Source organism: Poecilia reticulata, chromosome 7 (genome assembly GCF_904066995.2).
Source record: "Poecilia reticulata chromosome 7, P_reticulata-male-v2, whole genome shotgun sequence".
NCBI classification, from domain to species: domain Eukaryota; kingdom Metazoa; phylum Chordata; class Actinopteri; order Cyprinodontiformes; family Poeciliidae; genus Poecilia; species Poecilia reticulata.
In genome coordinates, this window is record NC_088836.1 from 13,139,336 (window position 1) to 13,164,803 (window position 25,468).

General features: G+C 37.9%; 1 protein-coding gene across 4 annotated transcripts in view; it reads right to left on the reverse strand.

The window, feature by feature from the left end:
- The window catches only part of cntn3a.1 (contactin 3a, tandem duplicate 1), a 108,508-nt gene extending 84,090 nt beyond the window's left edge, over nt 1-24,418 (reverse strand). For 2 of the 4 annotated variants that reach the window (XM_081608903.1, XM_081608902.1), the window contains exons 1-3: nt 23,820-24,416; nt 16,233-16,377; nt 2,513-2,645 (exon numbers count right to left, since the gene is read on the reverse strand). In XM_081608903.1, coding sequence (XP_081465029.1) covers nt 2,513-2,645; nt 16,233-16,287 — 188 coding nt within the window. In that variant the 5' untranslated portion in view covers nt 16,288-16,377; nt 23,820-24,416. Of the gene's footprint in view, nt 1-2,512; nt 2,646-16,232; nt 16,378-23,819 lie in introns of all 4 variants that reach the window. The other 2 variants (XM_081608901.1, XM_081608900.1) reach the window with 2 other exon arrangements.
- Between the last annotated feature and the right edge of the window lie 1,050 nt (nt 24,419-25,468).

Genomic DNA, 25,468 nt, shown 5'->3' on the forward strand with positions numbered 1-25,468 from the left:
CCATATGAAGTCTACACATAAATATAACCATTTACGTTGCTTTTTTTTGCATACATGCAAAAGAATGCAAGTAATGCAATTTTATCAGATTAACTGAAAAAAAGTTCGTACTATTTGATTCCTATTTTTTGTTTGCTGTGCTCCGAAAAGGGGCGTAGATTATTGTACACAGTGAAATTATGTTTGACTGATGTTCAGTAAGTGCAGCAAAATGAGAGTTAAAAATAAACTATAATACATTTGCAACCTAAAAATAACTACATATGATTGACCAAGTACAGAAACACAGTCAATGTTGTAGTTTCTTTCAGTATTGAATAACTACCTCCTTTACGCTGAACCACAAATATCTGCTTTATCCAAAACAAGATTTAGATTTATCTGTAACTTAAATGTCCACTATTCCATTTACTGTGGTTGGCTTACATTGTAAAGAGAGAAGAGCGATGCTGGCAAAGACAACCAACAAAAAAAAAAAACAAAGTAACAAAAGATGCTCGTCTATAAATGAATACGGATTGTCCCTCCTCTTGATGACATTATCGCCACCCTCTTTCAGCTGGTGGGATTTAAACAAAAATAGGCACAGGGCCGAGTTGAAGAATAGTGGGAAGAGGAAGACATATGCAGTGCACCAGACTGGCTAATTAGACTGATTTAGTGATCACAGCTGGAAGCGGTCCAACAGCTCCAGATGAGACAAAACAAAGGGGGACACAGATCAGTTGGAGTGAAGGTTTTATGTTGCCTTACAATTGCTGGGCCATGGAAAACTAATGGAGGTGTCCTTGGTGCCCCTGAAATACACCTGCCTGTAGCTGCAGGAGTTTGGAGCCACTCTGGAAGTGTAGCAGAATTTTACAAGGATCCAAGAGATTACAGCTGAAAAAAAAACTAACTAAAGCTAATGGTGAGATTACTCAAATGTCAGATTGATCTGTAGTTTGAATGCTTGAATGAGAATGATATTGTAGGCACTATATACTGGGATCATTAAAGCATTAGTTATAAATAATTTGGACTTAGAGGGGCAGCACAATATTTACATTTTCTTTGTTTTAATTTTTCCAAAACAGTAAAAAAGAAACCACCTGAGTGCTTCAATTTCATTTTTTATTGTTACTTTCTGCACATTAATCGTAAAACTGAGGATCTGTAAACCACATTAACATGCATTCACATTCACATTGAATCAAATTCAACCTGTTGCACAATAAATGCCAACTTTTAAATTCAGCATTTAATTATACAGACAGGAAAACAGCTACCTAGTCCAATGCAATGGATAATACTTTAATAAGGTTACACAGATACTTATTTATTTACATTTTGTCAGAATTCTTAATTCGTCATTGCCATTGTTCTGACAAAAGAAATCATTCATCTTTGAGGGTCACAGTGGCTTGGGGGCTTTAACAGCACGTCCAAAGCACCGAACCAGGTCAACATTATTTTTTTCTGTGCCATCATGATCCACCTCATTTGCATCATGCAGTATTGTTGATGTTCGTCACATCTCATCACATATTTAAGTGTTTTTATTTGAAATAAGCATTTTTCAAATAATGCTTATTTGAAAAATAAGCATTATTTTTCAAATAATGCTTATTATTTGAAAAATAATAAGTATTATTATTTTTCAAATAATGCTTATTATTTGAAAAATAATAAGCATTATTATGCTTATTAGGATTGCCTAAGGCAATAAATAAGGATTGCCTTATTTATTAAGGCAATCCAAATAAACCTAGAGCTATGTGAAAAAATTGTTACCAGTGTTACTACTGTTGGCAGAATTGTGGAAATTGAACCATACTGGAGAGCTTTCCAGTGTGAACACCCTGTTTACGGTTACACCACCGTAAACAGCATGCCAATTCAATTTAACTCTAAACTTTGACTAGCCCACTCCAAATCATTCATTTTCACTAATTCTCTTCTCTATTTTTTAACCATATAGAGGTGATGGGGTGTTGTGAATCAGGGAATTTAGATTACAAATTAAGAGCTGCATGTTTTCATTAAATTTTTGTTTCTGTCGGAGAGCAGAACGCATGGTTCCATCAACTCTCCAGCAAGTCATCCGGGTTCTGAAGAATCAAAAGTAGCCCCAAATTATCACATTGCCATGGAGATCTCTGACTTAGCATGTCTGTGGTAATTTTTTTTATTTTACTTGCCAATATTGGTATGCATCACAGAAAGTTCTCGGTAAACTCTGTAGATTAATGCCTCACTGCCATTGTAAATATGCAAGACAGCAGTAACTAAGGGGGGGAATTGAATTAGTCATTCCTTTATTAACCATCACTGAGAGTGAATCTAAGCTCTGCAGGCGGAAAGCCATTGTGAGCCATATGGTACACAAATCCCCACTTTTCCTCAAGCAATAAATCCAATCTCTACAGGCCGTTAGTGCAAATGTTGCACTTGGTAGCCTTGAGGAATTACCTGAAGCCTCCATGTAACAACAAACACGATGCGTGCATGAAGCCATGTCTGCAGGCATTACCTGTAGAAAGGCGGTGGGTGTCCTTGGGCCTCACAGCTAAACACCACCTCTCTCCGATTCTCGCCAGGCTGAATGGGAAATACCACACTGCCTGGTTGCTTAGTGAATACGGGCCTTAGCAGGACTCCGCTTCCTGGGAGGAGAACAGACAAAAACTATGTCAGATTTGATTTCCAGCAGAGTCTGAAAAAGCACTGCAAACATCTCTCTGTTTGCAGACGCTGGATGTTTAGAGAGGAAAGACGAGGAGAAAAAGGCTTGAAGAGGAAAAGTGGGAATAACAATGCAGCAAGTTGACAACTGGTATTAGGAACTGGGTACAAAATATTAATATTGAATAATTGTTCCACATTGTGAACCAACCTGTGGATTTTGACCTTTTACTTCTTTTTCACTTATTTTTTAAGTTTATTTACATAGCACATTTCATCAACAAGGCAGTTCAAGAAGCTTTACATCATAAAAACACAAAAATGCAAAGTTAATCTACTACTATTATTATTTAATTTAAGAAACAGGGTCATTTGGACACCACAAGCCTTATACCCTGTGCATGGTGTGGCGGGGTCGTTTTTACAAGGTTTTTTTTGTGTGTGTGCGGTTTCGGGAACTGGCGCCCTTATGGGAAAACCTCTTACGTCTCCACCGTCCAACCGTGACATCTGCTGCTCTCTTCCTGAGTGTCGCTAAGACCACGTGAAGATTAATCAAAATAATCTCCTTTTTTAGACAAAATCAAACAATTATCTCAAAAACATTATTTCTTAACTTAAAACATATCTTTCAGGATGTTTTCATAATCTGTTTACATAGCATATCTAATGAAGCAATTTCATTTAATGTGCAGAATAGCGCTCAACAAAAAATTTGCTTCAACTATTTTTGTTTTTCCATGAAGTCGTACATTGATGAAATGATCCAGCATTTGGTGGTAAAAACTATTCAATAATGTTGGACTCCATTTAGCTTCTCAGCTGTAGTGTAGCTGCAGCAAAGTCTAACAATTTTAAGCAACCCACTATTATACTATATTGAAACAACCAAAGTCAGAGCACTCAAAATTAAAGCAAGAGAAATAAACATTGCAATCCAGTTTCAAGCTGCTATGTTCTTTACAGAGTAGAAAACAAAGTTCAGTTCAGTTGTGCATTAAAATAAAGTTCTGATATATTTTCAGTAATAGTAAAGGTTAACCCAATCTAGCTCATACATCCAAAATCTGACCCAGATTGTCTCCGGTGTTGTATGTACTCCTGCGTAGTATCAACCCAAAAGCTGAGGTATTCACCAAGCACAAGGGAACACAGCACCAAAGATACAACATGACTATTCTACCAGATCCAAAAAAATAACTAAAAACACTAAATGCTTGCTCCGATGTGAATTTGTCAGGGTTTAGGATCAATTTGAATGTATTAAAAATTTATATCAATTAATCACTCTTTTTTACATGCAAACTTTCCGTCCGGAACCTTTTGTATTTGAGCGTTTGTGGTGCACTGACATGCACAAACAACAGCACTGAACGCTAAAACCTCCAGGATCTTATAGATACTCACTGACCAGTTCTAAATTCAAAGTGAGAAGTCTCCGGACATCTCAAAAACATGCACATAAAGATAGGCCAGTCCAATTTAGATTTTTGAAGTGATCTTTGCACAAGTAGAACTGCTGTTGTTGCCAAGTTGACTATCTCTCCAACCAACGGAGACTAAAGTGCCAGCACCTCTTCTCACAGAACTTAAGTTCTGATTAATAGTCCAATTCTTTAATCTCAGTCACATCTTGCTGTGTGCCCAGGAGGTTTCCAAATTATTGAGCTCCTTTTTATCTCCTTTCAAGCTCTTTACACTTAAAGTTACATATTAGACACATTGGGCTATTCAAATAAGACTGGAAGTAACCTTTCTCTTGACACCTGAGAACCCAGTGGGTTCTTCATAACCTAAAGCTTTATTTCATATAAAAGAAACTTTCAGTACATTCTTACATTTAGCTAATAAGAAGGATGGAGTCTATTAGAACATCAATCAGAAAAATCATAGGGGAAAAATATCATCTATAATATTTATAATACTTATTTTAACTGTATTTTAATCACAACATTGAAAAATTTGCTCGTCTATTTCAGTGCAGTTATAACTCCTTTGAACATACGATTTCAAATTTAGAGTACATTAATGCAATCTAAAGTAGGTGGTTGTTGCTACAATTTCTACTAATTTCTAAAATCTACCAAATCTTCGAAGCCCCAGGGTAACCAACTGGTAACTAGGAAACTGTAACTTAAAGATCTAAATATAAAATTGTATAATCCACAAGCATACAACCCAATTTTCGCATGTCATGCACAAATGCCAAAGAGCAGTGGGCAGGATTTCAACTATTTTTTTCCCCATGCTTTTGAATACAATTAAATTTAGCTGTGTGCCTGACGGTCAGCTTCTGGATTATACAAATAAATGCATGTGCAGACACTGTGCAAGAGTTGCCTAAGGAGAAGTCAACAAATAAAAGCTATCCTTTCTGAAAAGGGAATTCATTTGGATTAGTTAGAGAGTTTTTGCATTTATTAAATAGCCCAACAGTAGAAATATTCAACAGTTAGAGAAAGTCATTTGTATGAGAGGCAGATATCATTTTCAAGTCTCAGGGGCGTAGGGTGTCTGTCTTTCACCTCAAAACTCAGAATAATTCCTTTTTTTAAATCTGTGGTGATGTCTGAGAAGGAGCCCTGAAAAAAAGATTATTTCTCTCCACGAGGACAAATGGGGGTGGGGGGTGGGGTGTAAAAATAAGTATCCACCTAATTATCATCGTCTGTCATACAAAGCGTTTTCCTTGAAGCTGCAATAAGAAGTGACAGATCACCAGAAGAGAGTTCCTCTGCAGGCAATACACCTGCTATGCAAAAGCCTAGGGGGGGAGATAAAGCCTATGGCAATTATGAGCTGGATCACAAATGTGTCATTGTAAACTGAGAAATTATTTCATCTTAACAAAAAAAAACCTTCATCCCTAATGGAAGGAAATACAAATTTAGTCATTCTGCTTTAATTTTCATTGGAGATGGATTGTGAAATTGGCTGTGGACAGGAGTCTGATCAGTTTCAGCTCAATATGTCCTGATCAGTGATCTGATAGTTGAAAACCTCATTATCTGATAGTTGTCTGGTCAGCGTACGCACTATATGCAAAAGCTACAACAAGGTTACAGTGACAACACTCATCTCCGTGGAGTTCTCTGTGATTAAGGAAACATTTGTAAAGTTAGCTACTTACTCCAGTAGTAAGTTGATTACAATAAAATCAAGGGAAACTCAGATGAAGCTAATGAAGGATGAATGATTAAGCTATTTGCTATAGCATAATGAGACCCCTCAGCAGTTCATTTCAGCTTTAAGAAATGAACTGTGTTATCCACTGAAAGACAAACTTTCAGTGGATAACAGGAAGGCTGAGCTGAATACAGCAAAGCTGTTTTGAGCGTTCAACCTTTGTGTGTTTTTGGAACCTCTAGGATTAAAAAGTGTTGGTAACCGATTCATTTATGTTTTTTATTTAATTTTTTATAATAGTTCGAAGTTGCTATCAATGCATCTCTGCACGTCATAGTTAGTGGCTACATAGTTGTGACAAAGATCAAGGCAAAAACATCCATACTATTGGTTTACATAAGTCTAAGGTTATCAGATAATTAGATTGGAAGTAAAAGCACTACACTATTTTTTTATTATTATTATTTGTGGGGGTTTTTCAAAAACACATTTTATTATGATGGATATATATGAAAAGAAAATGTATTCTGAAAAAAAAACATGGACAAATCTGAAAACAGAACTCCAACTTTGACATCTGTAATTTAACCCAAAACCAACATCGCTTCTTTGAACGACTTCAGACGTAGTAAAATATTTCTACCATGAAATTAAACAAACACAAAGAATAAATACAACATACTGTACAAATAAACTAAATAAACTTAGTAATATTTCAATCACTTATAACAACAATTCCATTTCTTTACAGGGTCTTTGATCTAAAAGACTTTTGGTTTTGTAAGTTGTGGTAATTTTCTCCTTTTTATCGTGTCCATCAAGTCTTATTGCATACTGTTTTTTTGGTTTGTTTGAATCTTCAGTTCTGTATCAGTTCATCATCTGCTCATTTATTCCTTGCTGTTCCTTCCCAACTACCATGCCTGTTTGCTCCTGGACTCGTACTCTGTGTGCCTTCTTGCTTGGTTCCCTGCTGTTTTCTCTCCTTTCATCTTACCTCTAGTTTTTCATTGTAAGCTCATAAATAACTTAGTTTTCTTTATCTTTTGTTTTTTAAATTACTCTCTAAATGATCCCGACAACCTCCTCCCAGTGTTTTGGTCAAATTGTGTCATCTTAGTTACTGTGTCACACCACATCATCTCTGCATTTTATGATACAGAAACAAGAAGGGAATCCACAATCAGGTATTAGCAGTGCTGGGAATATCTGCTTATACCAAATAAGAAATTTGTCTACTTTCCAAAATGTACTTTTACAAAATGACACTGAATTGGAGTGATCTGGAACCCTCAGTTGGTTGATGGCACAATGCCACAGGCCAGAAATGGAGGTCTTTGTGAAATAGTGTTTGAAGAGGGAAAAAAAAGGCTAACTCTACCCTTATCTGTCCCCTGCTGCCAGATGGTGATATGTGCGGGCGTTCCAAGGCTCATCGGACAACAAGACTCGGCACCGAAGCAAGTTGTAGGCAGAGCGAGCTGTTTTAGAGGTCGAAATAAAAACTAATCTCAAATTCAATACCAGCTGACAGCAGATGGATTCCTTTAGCTTACCTTAGCATGAATAAACAGGCCCACGAGGAGTCAGCTGAGGGGGAGGTACGGACCACTTTTGAGACCCTGAATCAATTTGTTTCAGCTTAAGGTTTTAGACATCAAATGAAAAAAGACAGTTTTGCCTTTTAAAGCATCTTTCTGCTCTGTCTAGTCCTGATAAGATACACCTTGAAGGTTTCTTATTGGGTAGCACCAAATATGAATGTGGGGGCAGACCCAGTGTCCTGGTTGTTTCAAGAAAAGAAGGTTTAGATTTATCTGAACCCTTGATGCATTTGTGCAACTTGCTTCGCAAATTGACAGCATACATTTCAGCACAGAAATTGAGGGAGAAGGTCGCTGCATTTTTGTAATTCTAGAGTGATGGATACGAAAAAATCACACGCAGGATTGTGTGTGGACTGGGCTTGCCCAAGCAATAGAAAACTCTAACTATCCCCCTTGACAATCAGCTGGGATGTCAGAAACAGTTTGAAGCTGCTTACTAAATTTATGCCACCTGCTTTTAGCTACATGGCCATTAGGAAGAAATATGTGAGACACTTAAAGCCAATATCCAATCATGTTCCACTGTTCTTGCTAATCAAAGCTATTGCTTCCCAACTGCAATAACAGCCTTTGCATCAGTAATATACAGTGCAATGACCACTGGGGGAACAGAAGTGATTCCACCCACTTCCCTTTATAGGAACAGCAAATTAAAGCAATTTTTATAGTTCTCTGTACAAAATGGCTTTATAAACCACATAGCAGAATTGCTTGTGCAAATAACATTTATCATCTAGTTGCATTGCAGCCAAAGCACTTAAATATAGATGTGATGTTCATAAAAATCCAATACAAAATAAAAATGTATTTTCTAAATTATTTTCACGAATGTCATTTTTAAAAGTGCATTTTGCCCTTTGTTCATTAAAGACTACAAAAGCTAATAAAAGGTCCAAAATACATATACATTTTTTAAATTATACATTAATATTAAAATCAAATATATCTTTTCCCCCTAGGTTTACCAGTGCTTGGGTACTTTTATGTGCTGAGATAATACAAGGAAATGAGTTTTACATATTTTCTTCACAACTTATTTTACTTACACATGGTGCACGTACTTCATTGTTGTGTTCTTTATGTTATTTTACATTTTGAGAGTTGTGCTGTGGAAACAAGACCAAAGTGATGTTTGGCATTTGACTTCAGCTAAGCAAAACGTACGCCCTTTTTCTTTTTGTTGTTGCTTTTACATTGATAAAAACTTATTTATTTTCATTTTAGTCATTAAAAACATCCATTAATAAATATCACAGAAAAATATAACTGAGAATAAACCAGTATCACTGTTTCAAGTGATTAACTGTGATGACTGTTTCCGGTGGTTACATGAATTCGCACACACGCACACACACACACACACACGCACACACACACACACACACACACACACACACACACACACACACACACACACACACACACACACACACACACGCACACACACACACACCCACACACACACACACACACACACACACACACAAAAAGCGCATCATCTGTTCACACATATCTGTTCTTGCTAAAGAAAAAAAAAAGGAGTTTGAAGTGTCAAACTCCCAAATTTCTCTTGCTTTAGATTCACAGCCATTTCTTAATGAGATGCATCCATATTACTGAAGCCAACGTGATGCGACACAGAAATAACATCATTTTTAAATTAGAATGTGATATATTTGGCCTACTGTCGTTTCACTCTGTGTGAACAACAATGTTTTCCCACACTGGACTCAAGAATGAAATTCTGGGCGTTGAATGAATCATCTTGCACCAGCTTTCTTGATCCTTATCTCTCAAGCAAAATTTTTTCCCGTGGTATATGATATGATCTTAGTGTAAAGCCTGTATTGAAAAACTGCCTAATTGTCTGCACAATAATCAAATGACCAGGCCTCATTCATCTTTATCTGTATTAGAGCAAAAAAAGAAGCTCATTAGCTGGTGTTGGAAATCTGTTTAAAGAAATCTGCTTTGAAAATAGTGTTGGAAAAAGATGACGAAGGAATTTATTCTCCAGTAAATGTCCATTGATGGGTCTTTATGTTCACAAAACCACTGATGAGGTCTTTAAATGTCTTTTTTATTGTTAATTGTCTCTTAATAGAAATAATTACAAGGCTGTTTGGTCTACTCTCATAGGGAATGATATTAAGTTTTGCTTCATCACAATGTTACGCTGGTGCCAAAAGGTTAAATGTATATGTATATGCTTGCTATTCAATAAACCATTTGGTATGCAAGACCACATGTTTCGCTTTTTTTTATTATTTCTTAATTATTTTTTTCTCATGATGAGTGGGAACCTTCCTGATACATGGTACTTCCTGATAAGTTTGTTTTCTTGTTAAAGTTTAGAAACTTACGTTTCTAAAAGGTATTGACTGACTCAAATGCACCAACAGTATGCCATTGTTTGATTAGAGTCTATGTTAGTCATCCCTCTTTCTGACAAGTAAAAAAAAAAAATCATCTCCATTTGACCATTTTAGCCCTCTGTCAAATGACAGCATCTCTTTTTCCATTATCACTACGATTCCTGTCGTCTGTTGCGTTCAGTTTCACATTCCTGATATTACAGGATATTCATTGCTACAGAATGTGTCATGATTAATCACCGGGAAAGGGCTGAAATATCTACAAAGTTGAACTGCTTTTATTGCTAGCTCCACAACTTCTCAGTGTCAAATGATTGGCGGAAATTACTCTGAAGTTGATGAACAAAGCGGAAACATGCCGCCTTCACTCTGAAACCACCACTGCTGATATTAGCTCAGACTGTGTATTTTTTTTCCATCAGTTTCTTGTCAAAGAAATGAGTAATTTCTCTCTGTGCTTTCATTTCAAAGCCTGATTTTCCCTTTAAGGGGAAAGACATCACTTTTTCCTTCATAAAGCACCGCTGCCTTTTGGATCACTTTTATCTAACTCATCCGGGTGCACATATGGGCCTCAGAGGACATTTTGTATAAACATGTTTGTTAATACAAAATTCACTCGCTCAGCCACCTAAAATAGCCCAGATGAATTTATTTCTGTCATTATTTCATTAGAATTTTATGAAAATCAACAAACGCACACAAAAACTGTTTTCATTTCAGGTTTTTTGAGGACGCCTCCCTGCTATGGGGCCTGGGTGAACAGTTGCTCTGTGCGCTTTAAGATGACAGATCAGGTTCTGCAGGATGTCTGATACAATTTAGCTCATGCAAATCTTCAAAACCTATTTAAAACTTCTTCACATCTGCCAAAAATAGTTGAGTTAAATCCATCATCACGAAATGGAAGGAATATGTCACTTGTAAGTCTGCCTCGATCAGGTTGTCATCGCAGTGACCCCACAGGAAGGCCAGTGAGAGAGGACGCCAGGAGGTCTCTGACCACACTGAAGGAGTTACAGGCTTCAGCAACCGAGATGAGAGAAACTCTGCAGACAATTGTTGCCCAGGTTCTTCACCTGTAAAAGTTTTATGGGAAAGTGGCAATGAGAAAGCCACTGTTGGAAGAAAACTCAAATAAAACCTTGACTAGGGTTTGCCGAAAGGCTCCACGATCAAGTGTAAAAAAAAGTTCTTTGGTATAACAAGAAAAAAATGAAGGTTTTTAGCCTTCAGACATGTTTCTATGTTTGGCAGACGGTTGAACATCGCCACAAACACACCATCCCTACTGAGAAGCATGGTGGTGTCAGCATCATGCTGTGGGGATGCCAGCAGGCCCTGGAAGGCTTATGAAGGAAGAAAGTAAAATGAAAGCTGCAAATATAGGGGGGAATCCTGGAGGACAGTTTGTTTCCATCTGCAAGAGAACTATGGCTTCAAGCAAGACGACGACCCGAAGCATCCAGCCGAAGCTGCACAGAAACGATTACAAGACAACAAAGTGGACGATCCGGAGCACAACCACAAACCTGACAAAACTTGAACAGTTTTGCAAGAAATAATACTGGTAAATTGTAGCATCTAGATGTGCAAGTCTATTTGAGATGCATCCTCCTGACTACCAGGAAAAAAAATAATGTCCAATCACCATTTTTTTTAAAATCCCACAGTTTTTGTAAGGTAATAAAAGGTTTTATGCACTTACTTTGTCTCTTCCCATTAAATGTGTTATTACTGATAAACACCATTTTTATGAATTAGAAAAAGGTATGTACAAAAGTCCCACCCCTTCACATGTGGTATCATTGAAAAGCCCTAAATGTTCTCTTCAGATACCAAAAGGAATTAATTCAGTAGAATGCAGGGGGTGGGAGATATTCAAGTTTAGAAATGTCCTCTACAGAGGACAAAAATGAACTACTGGTAGTCAGGAGGCCATCTACTCAGATCCGCGCTGTGATTGCAGCCAAGGGTGCATCTACTAAATACTGACTTGAAGTGGCAGAAAAGTTTGTTAAACACGTATTTTGTGTTTCATATTTTTAATTAATTGTTGTTATTTTGCATATAACAGTTTTTATTGTGACATTAAAGAGGATTTATTTGTTTGTTTTTTTTTTACCCAAAAAACCACATTTTATTTCATTGATCATGACTGATCTGTAAAAGCAAAAAAAAAGAGTGAGCAGTTTTCATAAGCATTGCACCCACTGTGTGGGAGAGAAAAAGTTAAACAGATAACAGGGTGAACCAGAGTACAGCATTTTGTTCTGTTTTATCTATTTTATCCTTTTACGGTCTCAACCTTGACATGGAACATGCTGGATTTGACAATGTTTGCAGTGTTTTGGAAATTTCTGAGTGAAAATCAAGATCTGCATCCTCCAGACGATCCACAGTTGCATATGCTAAGAATGAACGAATAACGCTGGCACTATAAGTTACAAAGCATGTTTGCAATTATTATTGTCATTATTATTATTATTATTATTATTATTATTATTATTATTATTATTATTATTATTATTATTATTAATATTATTCAATTATTGCAGTAGATCCATATCTACTTATGTGATCGATAACGAAGGGTCAAGTGGACTTGCCGTGCATGTGTTCACGTTGTCAGGTATATGTATAGTATAAATATCAATTCACAAAATGGACTGAGAGAAAGAGGAACCTTGAATGCAATGAGGCCCAGAACGTAATCGCAGTCACCTCTCTCTTCTCAGTCACTGTAGGTGGCTTAAGCCCAATATCTGATCTGAGAATAGACACCGATACTAATGTTTGATTGGATGGGGTCCATCTCTGCAGTGCATGCAAGTTTTACACTTCTACTTGGCTGGAATCACTCCTAACTCAACACACTTTTTGTCTCTAAATGATATTGGAGTGTGAGTTTATTTAATTTTAATCAGAAATTTCCAATAATATTGTCATTCCACTGCAATAAGTGACACATATGCAACATCAAAACACCGAAAGGTTATCAATCATAGAAATGAATTGTTGTTTTCATTTTCATGGAAGCTAGAATAATATCTCAAACCACCCTCAGCTCTGTGAAAAGCTGTGATTCCCTTTTCTACTCTAACTCAAAAAAAAAAAAAAAAAATCACCCCATCACATATGAATAGTTTCATAAAATCATCTAATTATACCAGTCAACTTCTCAGCTTTTGTGTTCTTAAGATTTTTGTTTCCTCACATCAAAACACAGCGTAAATGAATTATACCCATTTCAGCAAATGTGAACTCTTTTTTTTCCCCCACTGTTATTTATTCAGAGAGAAGAAAACTTTTGATTGCTGTTAAGAGCCTCAGCTGCAATTCTGGGTAATATGTTTATGTTTTTGTTTCCAATTTTGCCAGCCAAAATTGTACCCTTATGTGATTTCTTCCAATTATTTTAGCCAACCGCTCAGAAAATTCACTGAGCCTTTAGAAAACAGCATTTAAATCAATGTCTTTCATTACAAGAAGGTTGGATACAATGTGCTATGTTTCTTTTACAGACTTTGCTCTATGTTTAAGATCATATATCTGCGATCTACACTGTAATAAGGAGTTACTCAAATGGAAATTCAACCTTGCAAAATTATTCACACCGCCTGGACTTACCACCACAAACTGAATCCAAAAGATGGCATTCTTGCGCCATTTTTACACCGATGAAATCTGCTGCGAAAATATTGTCCAAGTCTGTTATTTCATCTCGTCGTAAATACGGCTGTTTTTTAAAGACCTCTGGGGTCGGTTGAAAAACACAGTAAATACGGACCATCATGGAGACAAAGTAACACCAGAGAGGTCGGGAATCTAATTTTGGAAAACCTTAAATCAAGGTTAGGATATAAAATCAATAATCCATGTTCTGGAGATGGAAAGTACAATTTCAGAGCAACCAAGATATGACTATCATTAATCAGAATAGCAGCCAAGAGGCCTGTAGAAAAAGTGAAGCCGCTGCAGAGATCAACAGTTCAGGTAGATAATTTGTTGACCAGACAGACCACTGTTATGCATTATGGACGTTTTGGCAATGTCCAAATGTCTTAAATCTAATTGAGAATCTATGGCATGAGTTGAAAATCAATGTTGCTGTCCATCCACTCTGACTGACATCAGTTGCTTTGCAAGGAAAAATGCTCTAATATTTCACAGCTATGCTCCTAAAGACGTGCAGCAAAAGCTATTTGTACCGTATTGACCAAAGAATAAAAAGCTTTGTAGTTTCTTATTTGCAAAATGTTTTTTAAAACCTTGTATCGATTTCCCTCCACTTCACAGTTGCACAGAACTTTGTGTTGCTCTACCATATAAAATCACAACAAAGCCTTAACAATAAGGTTTTGTCAGCGGTCAGAAAGTGCAAGGGCTATAAATACTTCTGCAAGGTGCCACAAAATAATCTCACATTTTCATACATAATTTCTTTCCCATAGACATTTGCAGATTAGTGTCTTATTTTTCCAAATCCAAACAACCGATTCAGGGCTAGAAGAAAGCAGCCTCTTTTTCAGGTCAGTGATGCAGCATCTGTGGCTACAAACAGCATCCTCCCCTTTGCCCCAGTGCCATCTTGCTCCACTCACTCATTCACACACGTAGTAAACACCCCTGCCTCAGGCAGTTCAGACCCTCAGAGAGGAATAAGTGAAGAGGTGGTTAACTTTACATGAACTCGCTTTGGGAATGGTTTCCCCTCAACTCGAATGCCCTCCCACACAGCCAATGCCCACTGTCTGTAAAACAAAAAAAAAAAAAAAGAAAGAAAGAAAAAGAACAACACCTCAGTCTGCGGATAAATAACCTAAACCCAAGTTAAAAATCCTGACACGGTAGCCTTTCGCAAAATGCACACGGTAGAACATTTGACGCGTTTCATAATTTTTTTCCCTCCTGCTGCAGACAGAGGCTTCAGACGTCTAGGGTTATACTGCGACATACTTCCTTGTAAGTAGAGCACATGTAATGGAAGCCCACACTGAATATTAATGCCCAGTAACTATGTGTTTCTGCTGAGCGCCAGCCTCAAGAGCGAGACAAGGACTGGGCAGCACAATGCTTTGCAGAAACAATTTAGCCTCTGTTCCACTGTCAAGCACCAAATTGCTGTAAATTGATAACCACGGCATTGATTTGTGCCACTAATGACTGCAAGATTAGATTTTGTGGCCTAACACAGAAAGTAGGTGTGAATAGCCTTATGGAAGCAGTTCTTTTTTTTTTTTTCTGAAACAAAAACAGGCGGGTTTAAGGTATGTTTTGATCAACGTCCAGCGTCTGCGTAGTTAAAATAATCGCCAAGCAGGATAAAACCCGGCGATCTTGAATTGTAGTGTAGATCAGCAGGCAGCAATTTCCAGAGGAAAGCCTCATCAGACATCTAGTGATGTGTTCAGATTTAGCGATAAGCTGTGCTAATTGCCACATATGCAGATTTAGGTGCCGCTTTAAGGAAAAAAAACGCATACAAAGCCAGCCACAGTCACCAGCTCTCACATGCACGCAGAGTAATTATTTTTCCGTCCCAGCCACGAGGAGGAGTCGCCGATTTTGAACGAGGCAACATGAAAAGATAAGTCTTTCCTTCAAGACACTTTGCTCATGCAGTAAAGCTCTTATTCATCTCGTTCTCATCTCCAGGAGCTGGCGGTCTGAGGAGAACTCGTGTTTGACCCCAAACAGCTTCTAAAGGGAGGAAAATTAGGTCTCTCATTAAAACCCAGATCAATGACAAGATTTCTGTACCACGACCAGTACAGTCTCAATTAGGAAAACAATTGAGGCGCTCTTTAGAATTAATGACTGCACAGTCCACTGCTGCATGGTGGTTGTCTCTCTGATACGGAGACTGGGCAGCTTTGTGATTCAGCAGAACTGACCTTCTAAAAAGGAGAGTTTTTTCTTTTTTGGTCTCCCTCCCTCCCCAAGTCTCACACTGTAAGGGTGTTAACCTTTTTCAAAGTCTTTAATAGTTTATGTTTGCTTTCATCTCTATTTTTTTTTTTTTGTTTGTGTGTAGAGATCAAATATGTCTTCTTTTATATACATTTCAAACCTGTAGGATTTAACAAAAAAAAAAAGTGCATTGCCTTGCAAAAGAATTCCCACCTCTTGATTGTCGATGTAGTTGACCAACAGAGAAAGTGGAACATAACTGTAAAGTGGAAGGAAAATTAATTATCTCGTTTTCAAAATCTTTATAAATAAAAATCTGAAAAGTGTGTTGCCCATTGATACTGTGGTTCCTTTACTTTCATGCCCTTAAATAAAATCAATTTCAGTAAACTGCCTTCATAAGTCACTTAATATATGCATGTGGTCTAAGAGAGTTCATTAAAGTTTGTGGTTGTAATGTGACAAAACGTGAAGATTTTCTATCCCGAGGTTCTGCAAGTGTCCACAAAACAAACAACAGGACAAATAGTGTGCTTGGGAGGCTTACCTGTCAGATACTCCACCAATGACAGCAGCACTATGAGTTTCCATAGCAACTCCATTTTAATGGTCTCAGGTCAGAGCAAGCTCAGATCCAATCACATGTGCATAGAATTCTGGCTTTGTCCTCCCCAGTAATGTTCACTGTTCATCTGTCAGACACAAAGAAAAGGAGCAGGGAAGTATTAGTGAGTCACAACCAGCGGCCTCATCAACAAGGACAGCAACGTGAATTCCTTGAAATAAGACGAACGTGAAGCGGATCGTGAAAACTTTGCAAGTAATAAGATGTTATATTCGCAGCCACATAATGCGATTTTTCGTAGCGCTGGCTGCGAAGTTTGCTAACGTAAGCTTAATATTGCAAAATAGATATCCTGCCTTCAATAGAAGCATAAAGGGACTGCCTTCTTTAGCGTCAACCTGCTGAGACAAAACAAAAGTCAGCCCCGGCTGTCAGACACAACCCTAGCATGTAATAAAGCACTGCGCCGGCTCCTTGAATCCGTCTTAGCCGGATTATGTATTTTTGACATAAAGAGCTGACTGTACGTCGACCAAAACCATTTTCTAGTCTCCCCTGGAGACTTCCAATTGATTTTTTTATTTTTTTCTTCCCTCTCAAGGACCTTGCTGTAATTCATCTCGGCTTTACCTCAAACACAGCCCCCTCCCCAAACAAAAATGTTATTAAGTAATGAGAGTTGCTCCTACCCCGCTGAGTGATAAGCAGGGATCTGGTTGTATTTATCTAAATATTTCCAACATGTTGATAGCCAAGATTCTCTCCCTGGAAAAGCAGCAGACAAATGTTTGGTTATGGGAAGCTGATTATAAAAGAGAGAAAGCGCGATGGGAGGAAATTAGGTATTGCCTTTGTTCAAACCGGCTCTCCTTGGTACATTTAACTGACTGATGGTGGAGCTTTCTCTGAACACACACCATCAGCATAGTGAAATGAATGAGAAGAAGGAATTAAGAGGAACGCACAGCATGGTCTATCAAGAGGCCAGGGTCGGAAAAAAAAAGAGAAACGGGACAACTGAAAGATTATACCTTCATACTTTCCTAGTTATCTGCACGCCTCCTATCTTTGCACCACTGAAAGGCATGACAGAGCATACTGATGCCTATGTGAGTATATCAACACCCTCCCTTGACACGTTTGCCCACACTACCCCTCTTTCCTGCCTGTAGCATTAAAAGTAGCAAAAAAAAATTTTCGCCTATAAATCTCATTATGGAGATTAGGTTTAGAGTGCCAACTTAGTTCTAACTTATCTTGCAGTTATTAGGATGCAAATGTCATGAGTAACTGTTGGCTTTTAATAATAAAACAGAAAGACTTCAAATCCCCCTCTTCTGCTCCTGGATATTTTTGGAGTTCTCCGCCTTTGAGGGAATCATTGTGAAACGCGCTGAATAAATTACTTTGCAAAATGCATTTAAGAGGAAAAAATATATATATTTATATGGAAATCTGGAAATTCAGCAAAGCTTTATTTGTAACATCAAACATATGCATTTTTTAAATGATGCCTGATATTTATATGCATAGCAATTAAGTGAAATGCATTTTCTCTGGTAATGTAGATGTGTAGGTGTCACGTCGGTTTGTGCGTTGAGCTGTCTCTGTGATTTGCTGCACACACACACACACACGCATATAAAAGCCACGTCTTCAGGATCTGCTACAGTAATTGTTTTGTCAGCCATGTAAATGTTTTACCGTTTGGTCTTCTAATATTAATTTATCCACTCTTGACACCAAAACAAGTGAACTCTGCCGGAAAATGTGAACTGCCATGACACTTCATTCATATTTGCTGGCCTCTGACAGCAATCCCTTGATCTCTATTATTCAGCAAGTCCTGAGACAAGACATCAGGCTGCAGGGGCGGGCAGGCGGGTGGGGGAAGAGAAAGAAATCCTTTTGATCCAAGGAAGCTCAGCACTAAGATGATAGGGGAGTCTGGGAGTGTCCGCATCAGTATTTGACTTCCTATTCAATACAAATTAATTACCCCCGTGGCCCTAAGTGCTCATGACAAGGCCGATGGCTCACTTTCATCGCAGGCTGATTCTCCCATTTGTTTGCCGTACGAGATGAAAGTTAATGATAGGGAAGGCTTTCAAACTTTGCCTTTCAAGTTCCAACTGCTTTCATGTCGCTGAAATAGTCTAAACTTGAGAAATGGGATATCAGTCAGGCTAAAGTGACAGTCCAGGCTTGACTGTTTCCTCCCAGACTGCACAAACTATGCTGTATTTAAATGCAACTGCCAAAAAATAAATAAATAAAATTAAAAAAAAATCTGCCTAACCACAAATGGATATGATGCACTGTATTCACCATGTGAGATTCAATCAGATCAAATTTTTATGTCGTTCACCAGTTGGGATTATCAATGTTATTTCTATTTTCTAGGTCCAAGAATAATTAGAAGGACACATTGTTATTATCCATTTAAGTACTATTAAGATTAGCATGGTTTTAGACAACTGGGGAAAACCCAAATTATGCTTGTATATTACATCTGAAGAAAAAGATTTTTCTTTTTTATTGTGAATTGTTGGATAATGTTTCCATGAGAGTTTCCTCACGTTAAGTCACTCAATTTAAGTTTTAAAATATACTTCTCAGTAGTTGCATGTTTTTATTTCATGTATTTTCCTTTTAAAAGCAACAAATTTACATACATATTACATACATATTTTGACAGTTTAGTATGAGACTGATCATCTGAAATAAATCTTACCAATGACCAGCATTGTAAAGTGGCAGCTTCTTTGATTCAAGTTATTATCGTCAGACATTTCAGTTTTGTTTACCAGCCATAACTTGGTACATAATGGAATGGAATGTTGTTCAAATGCTTAAGATATATATTTTTATGTACTTAACCCCATTTCCAACTCATCCTAAAATGAAATCCAGATTGTGGTCATCATGTCATAGAATGTGGAAAAACACAGAAAATATCAATCTTTTTGCAAAGCACTTTAAAAAATACCTCACTAGGAGCAGAGCAGACTCAAGATTGTTCGGTTAAGATTACAAATCCATGAAATAAAAATGAACACAGGCTCTATAAATTAATTACCAATTTACTTTTAATGAATAAACGAATCACTCCTAAAGAGAAAACTATTGAGAACATACAGATAAAAACGACACATAGCATCCTTCTTCACCTTTCGAGGAAAGGCAAAAGCTGCTGCTGCAGCTGCAGAAGCCTCTGATTCTTGAAGACAAAGAAAAATCTTTAAAGTGTCCCATGTTGTAAGAGTGATATCTCTTGCCCTCTGTTCCTCTGACAGCACCAGCTGGAGCTGATAAACCACAGACTTTAATTCAGCCTGTCACAAAAGCTGAGAGCATTGTCAGCTGATTTGACCCTGATCACTACGCCCCATTTTTCAGTCACCATCAATTGTGTCAGGGCTCAAAAGTGTATTAACAGGTCATGTACTGCAGGTCCTGTTTGCCTGCGGAGTCCAGATGAAGATAAAGTTCACAATGAGCACAAACGCATGAGCATCCCACTCACAATCACACCCTCCCCGCCAGCTTTGAATCATGAATGAGGCCAGACTCCTACACTCTGCAAGAAACAAGACAAGAGCCAAAAAAAAAACAAAAAAAATTGAACACAATGCTGCATCTTTAATCAACGGTCCTGTAACTTCATTGAATCGCATGCTGGATCATGTTTTCCCACACATTCCTTTTCAATGATGAGTGATGTTTTCATTTTTTCTCAGGGACAAAAAAAAAAATCTTCCTAATCCTGTATATTCTGATTTACCAAAAAACATTGGAGCTGTTGCAATCTTTAAGACAAACACACAAAGACAGCAACAAAGAGGCTATTATGCTTCAGATTACATGTGTCTGCTATGGCTTTTCTTTTTTTGTTGTTTTTTTTTTTTGCAAATCTGCACGCAAATTCTGCCTGCAGTTTCAATTCAGTTGAACGATTTTAAATGTGCTTCCTTCTTCCAAGAATTCGTTTTTGTATAGTGCCGAAATCAAATACATTCTTAAGCTAAAGGTTTACTTAGTCAATATATTCGTTTTTCCAGCTCCAGCACCGGGGGAGCTGAGGCGGCGCCAATATATTCCTCAGCCAAAAGTCTTGCTCAAGTAGTGGCACAAGACAAAGAGACTAATAGTGTTTTGATGTAAGCACACAAGCCGGAGGCATGACATAACACATGCCAACTTCTTCATTTCTCCAGCCCACACCAGGGGCACGTCACCAAAGCGCTCATCTCAATCTCCCCGGTGACAAGAGCAACAGAGATATATCGAGCAGCTCCTCCTGCTCTCTTGCTTCCTCCACAACATTTCAAACCTCGGTCTGAAAGGTTTTTGACAAGACTTCAGAAGTTATGCATAGGAGCGCTCATTCCGAACACTGAAATAAGAACATTTAAGTTAGCTGATAGACGGTTGCATCAAGCGTCGCAATCTGAACACCTGTGAGCCAAATGCAGAGAATAAAGTGGCATCACACATATTAGGGAGCCTACAGCAAACAATACAAAGGAATAATTATCTCACCTTAAGCATTATTAGAACTTCTTAGGCACTTCTTAGCAAATTATAGGCTATTAGACACCATCTAAAGCCAATGGTGATATGACTGATCAGAAATTGCACTACTTGTAGCCTCCATAACGACCACCTGTCAACTCTGGTACGTGTTTCCACAGACATATGCCTGAGACTACATGTATTTAACTCTGCAGTTGCAGAACAGAGCAAGAGTGCGCACATTTACTTAAAAAAATGTAAACAAAGCATAGATTGTATGAAGTGCGGATGCAGGTCGCTGATTTAGTTTTAAGGTTTCAGTTTGTTGAGGCTTGAAGAAATCCTTTAATTTTACAAACACATTTATTCTGACTAGAAGTAATAGTAACTGTATCACGAAAATGCCCAATTTAAACGTGATAGAGGATTTACAGTGGGAGATAAACATTTACAAATACAAGTTTGGGATGCAGCACTTGTTGGTTATAATATCTCAAGTAGGTCGCAATGCAGTCAAATAAACAAATTCTTGGTATGTGTTCACAAATGGCATATTTCAGATGTCTTATGTTACAAATGACTAACAGTTGTCGTGTGGGGTCAAAACCCTGTTGCTCTGTGTCTAGTGTGCATGGTCTGGTCTCCAGTTTAAGGCTAATCAAGGTTTTAAAAAGTTATGGTTTCAAAAACTAACAATTTCTGCCAAACCGTTCATGCAGGTCAAAGTCATTTTAATTACAGACCAAAGAAAGCTGTGGAGTGAATTCAGGATTTTCATTTTTTTTTTAAATAAGCAATATCACTTATTGTTAACTATTGTTCATTTATTTAAAAGGAGATTTGTTTCTCCCCAGTATATTTAGGCCAGTATATCTCTTCATTTTTCTCTTCTGTTATTTCCCTGAAGACTACCAAATGGTGCCCATTCTTTCCACAACCCAAAATTGATTTTGTTTTTGTGGTGGCATTTTTTTTCCCCCAAGGCATGTTTTCACTGCCATTTGTCTGTTTGTTTATCTGCCAACAAGATCACACAAGAGAAATACCAAGCACAAAGTCATGAAACTCAGCTGAGATAATCATACGCTCTCATTCAGCGAGCGCGCTAATTGTTTTCAATTGGTACTGTTTTTCTTATTGACCCAGTGCTCGCACACTAATTAGTTTACAATATGTAATCTAAATACAACTGAAAAATGGAAGTGTAAGTTAGCATTAGTGCGCTTAAGAGAAGGATGCGCAGCTGGATCTAAATGTCGAAAGACATGGATCAGCAGCCGGCAATGTTTTCTGTTACATACGCTGTAAAGACAAAACCTTCTTTCTCACCGTCGGATATTAAATTAATCTAAACCTGTTCTGCGGGGTGACACATGGCTCAGAGGAAGAGCAGGGACATCATGCACATAAGCTATAATCCTTGATCCTGCTGTCCAGGGTTCAGTTTGCAACCATCCAGGCCTTTTACCCACACACCTCCCACCCCTGCAGCCCCTACTTTTTCCTCTCATCCCTTCTTCCTTTCAAGAAGGGATCCTTCCTTTCAAGCTATTACTAAATGACCCACTACTGTAGCAAAGGCAATAGAATTGCCTTTTGAACTGTGTGGCTTTAGTGTAGTATTTTGGGTATCCTTCCAGAAACGTCTCATAATAGGGATTTTAGTCCTTTACTAGTAAGAGAACTAGCGTAACCGAGTCTGGTTTGTTAGCCGTCTAGCTCAAACACCTTTTCCAGTTTTGCTAACATATTTTGCTAACATAAATCCTGGTTAATTTATGTAGATTTGCATGCATTACAAGGAATTAGTCTGGTTTGGGTGTTGCCTTAAAATAAATCCACAGGCATTTCACTCAAACATTGTGAATTAACCCATAACAAGCTTACAGAGCCATGACACCATCATCATCTTCCAAACTGCTTGAAGACATGGTGATGGCAGTCTTCATAAACTTTTGAAGAGAAGTAAAACAAATTCTCAAAAAAGTCCTTCTCGCATTGATTTTGGAGTTAGCTAATTGAACTCCTCATTCGATGCACACATTTTCCTCATCATTTCAACCATCAGGCTGCAGTCAGAGAGGCACAGTGAACTCCAAGCTCAGCCTCCGCCTCTCTCTCTGAGCGAGTGACATCGGAAACGTGTCCATTCATAATGAGTCTTTGGAGATGCGTTGCAGCGTGAATATTCCACCCAGTTTAAGAAAAATGAATTGTAATTTCACTGCAGAGCATATAGTTAAGCCATCAGACACCACGAGCCTTGCTTTCCTTACCAAACCTGCTTTTTTTTTCTCCAAAGCACTTAACAACATAACAGCTGACCAAAGTGCGGTGCAAATAATATAAACTTTTTGTTTTTGTTTGTTTACAGCCTGTTATAATAAAGATATTATGTCACAGTCACAGAAATCCAGTTTCCTTCCAATTTACTTAGTTGCAGAAATATAAGCTCCCTCTCAGACATCCCTCTTAGACATATGGACATTTGATTTTCAGGAGAGTCACTACTTGCAGGAGTCAAAAGGACTTTGGACAATCTGAAGCAATCAAGCTGGCTGCAATCAAAGAAAAGGAAGCGATGATGAGACTGGAGTGAATCCAATCCCCCATGGATTAGAGACGACAATGAGTTTTGCCAGAGGGGTTTTAAATGAGAAAAGACTTGGTAGGTGGATGTTACAGAGGGAAAAAAGGCTCCATGCTCTGAATGGTGGGCACAGCAATTAGAGGAGGCAGAGATTGTTATTATTACTAATGAGATATTGTGACACATTCAGATGGGAAGCAAAAAAAAAAAAAATGCTGGGATTTTAACCTGTTAGCATAACCATGAGGGCAATATTCACCAGTTACTCCATGTGCATGTGATGCTTGGTCTGCGATTTTAACTCAACAAAGCATGATATTAGCAGCTTCAATTCCACTGATGTTCAAAATATCAGGTTTGTAGGCAGGCTAAGTTGGTAGCTGCTCTAGATAAATGAACACACGACACAACTGATAACATTGCAGCGGTAATGTTGAATAGAGTAAGTGACATTGAATGTTTACCGGAATACATCTCCAGCGGTGCTTGCTGATGCTTATCCCCTTCAGTATATCCATGTTACTGTGCATCGCTCATCTCCCGTCAGCTCCAGCCCCGCAGCTCTCATCTGGATCCGAGTCCAAAGCGATAGTTTTAAGTTTATTTTGTTGTTTGTTTTTTTCTCTCGCAGAAAAACGGCTCTCTCGAACAATTCTCTCTCGCTTCAACTAAAAATGTTGGCGAGCAATTTTTGCCATTCTCAAAAGAAAACTGTTCTTGAAGTCAAAACAGTTGCTTTCCAAGCTCTCCCTTCCAATGCGCCCTGCTCGTCTCCTCCGACACACGCATTGGTTGCCCCGACGGTCCTGCTCGCATCGCCGGCAGGCAGGCAGGCGGGTTACCCACAAACCAAACCCGCTGTGGCGGCTTCAGACGAGGACTTCCGCGCTTCCAAATGTCTTTACATTTCACCGTATGACATTTGTTTTTCATTTAATTTGGATGGGTTAGCAGTCTGACTTGCATCGGTCTCCGATCCGAGAGTGCCGCTCCGGCAGGAGGACGCAGCCGTAAGAACTGCGTGAGTGCGCGGCAGCTGGCGGCGCGGCACACGGGACATCAGAGGTGGATCCACAAGAGGGATCATACCACATTCTTCAGGCTACACCCAGACCCACTGATGCAGTTTTTTTTTAACCCAGAAGAAAGTAATGGAAGAAATTTGGTAAAGAGCTTTTCTTTAGAATACTAACAAAACAACAACAACAACAACAATAATAAAATAATAATAATAATAATAATAATAATAATAATAATAATAATCCAAAATGATCCAAAACAACCCTAACCCTTTATTAGTTTATACAATGTTTTGCAAAAGTTTTCACATCTATTGAACTTTTTTTTCACATTTTATCACATTACAGCCACTTGCAGGTATTTTAGTTTACATGACCCACCAATATTATGCATTGCAAAACTGCCCATTATTGTTCATTATTCGTTTTTTTAAATTTTTTAAATAAATAAAGACCTGGTGTATTTTTAAGAGTATTTTTGTTAACCCCCTTCTAATTTAATACTGTTAAAAAAAATTGACGGCAACTTGTAGTTCACATGTGAGTAATTACATCTCACTTCATACGTTTTGTGGTGGCTTTTAGATAACCAACACCATCATGAAGATCAAGGAATGACCTTGTGGAATAGTTCAAAGCAGAGTTAAGTTATTTTTTTAATAATATTCAATTCTTTAAGTGGCCATCTATGTGCTGTTCAATCTATTGACTTAATATCAAAACAGCTTTTGACAACTTCAAACCTACCAAGACAGGGCCACTCACTTCAGCTAACTGGACATTCAAGTAAAGTATCAATCAGAGGAAATTTCCAGGAGGCCATGGGTATGCTACAGAGATTCATAGCTTTTCAGTGTGAAACATGATAGTGGTAGTATCGTTCTCGGGGAATGCATACAAAGAGCATAAAGAGAATTTAAGCATTGTGGGGTAACACTTTATTTGAAGGGGTGTGCATAAGACTGACATGTCATGTTTATGACACTGTCATAAACTGTCACTGTTTATGACAGTGACAGTTTATGACACTGTCATAAACATGACATAACATCTGTCATGAACATAAAGTCTTTATGAATGTTTATGACTGTTGT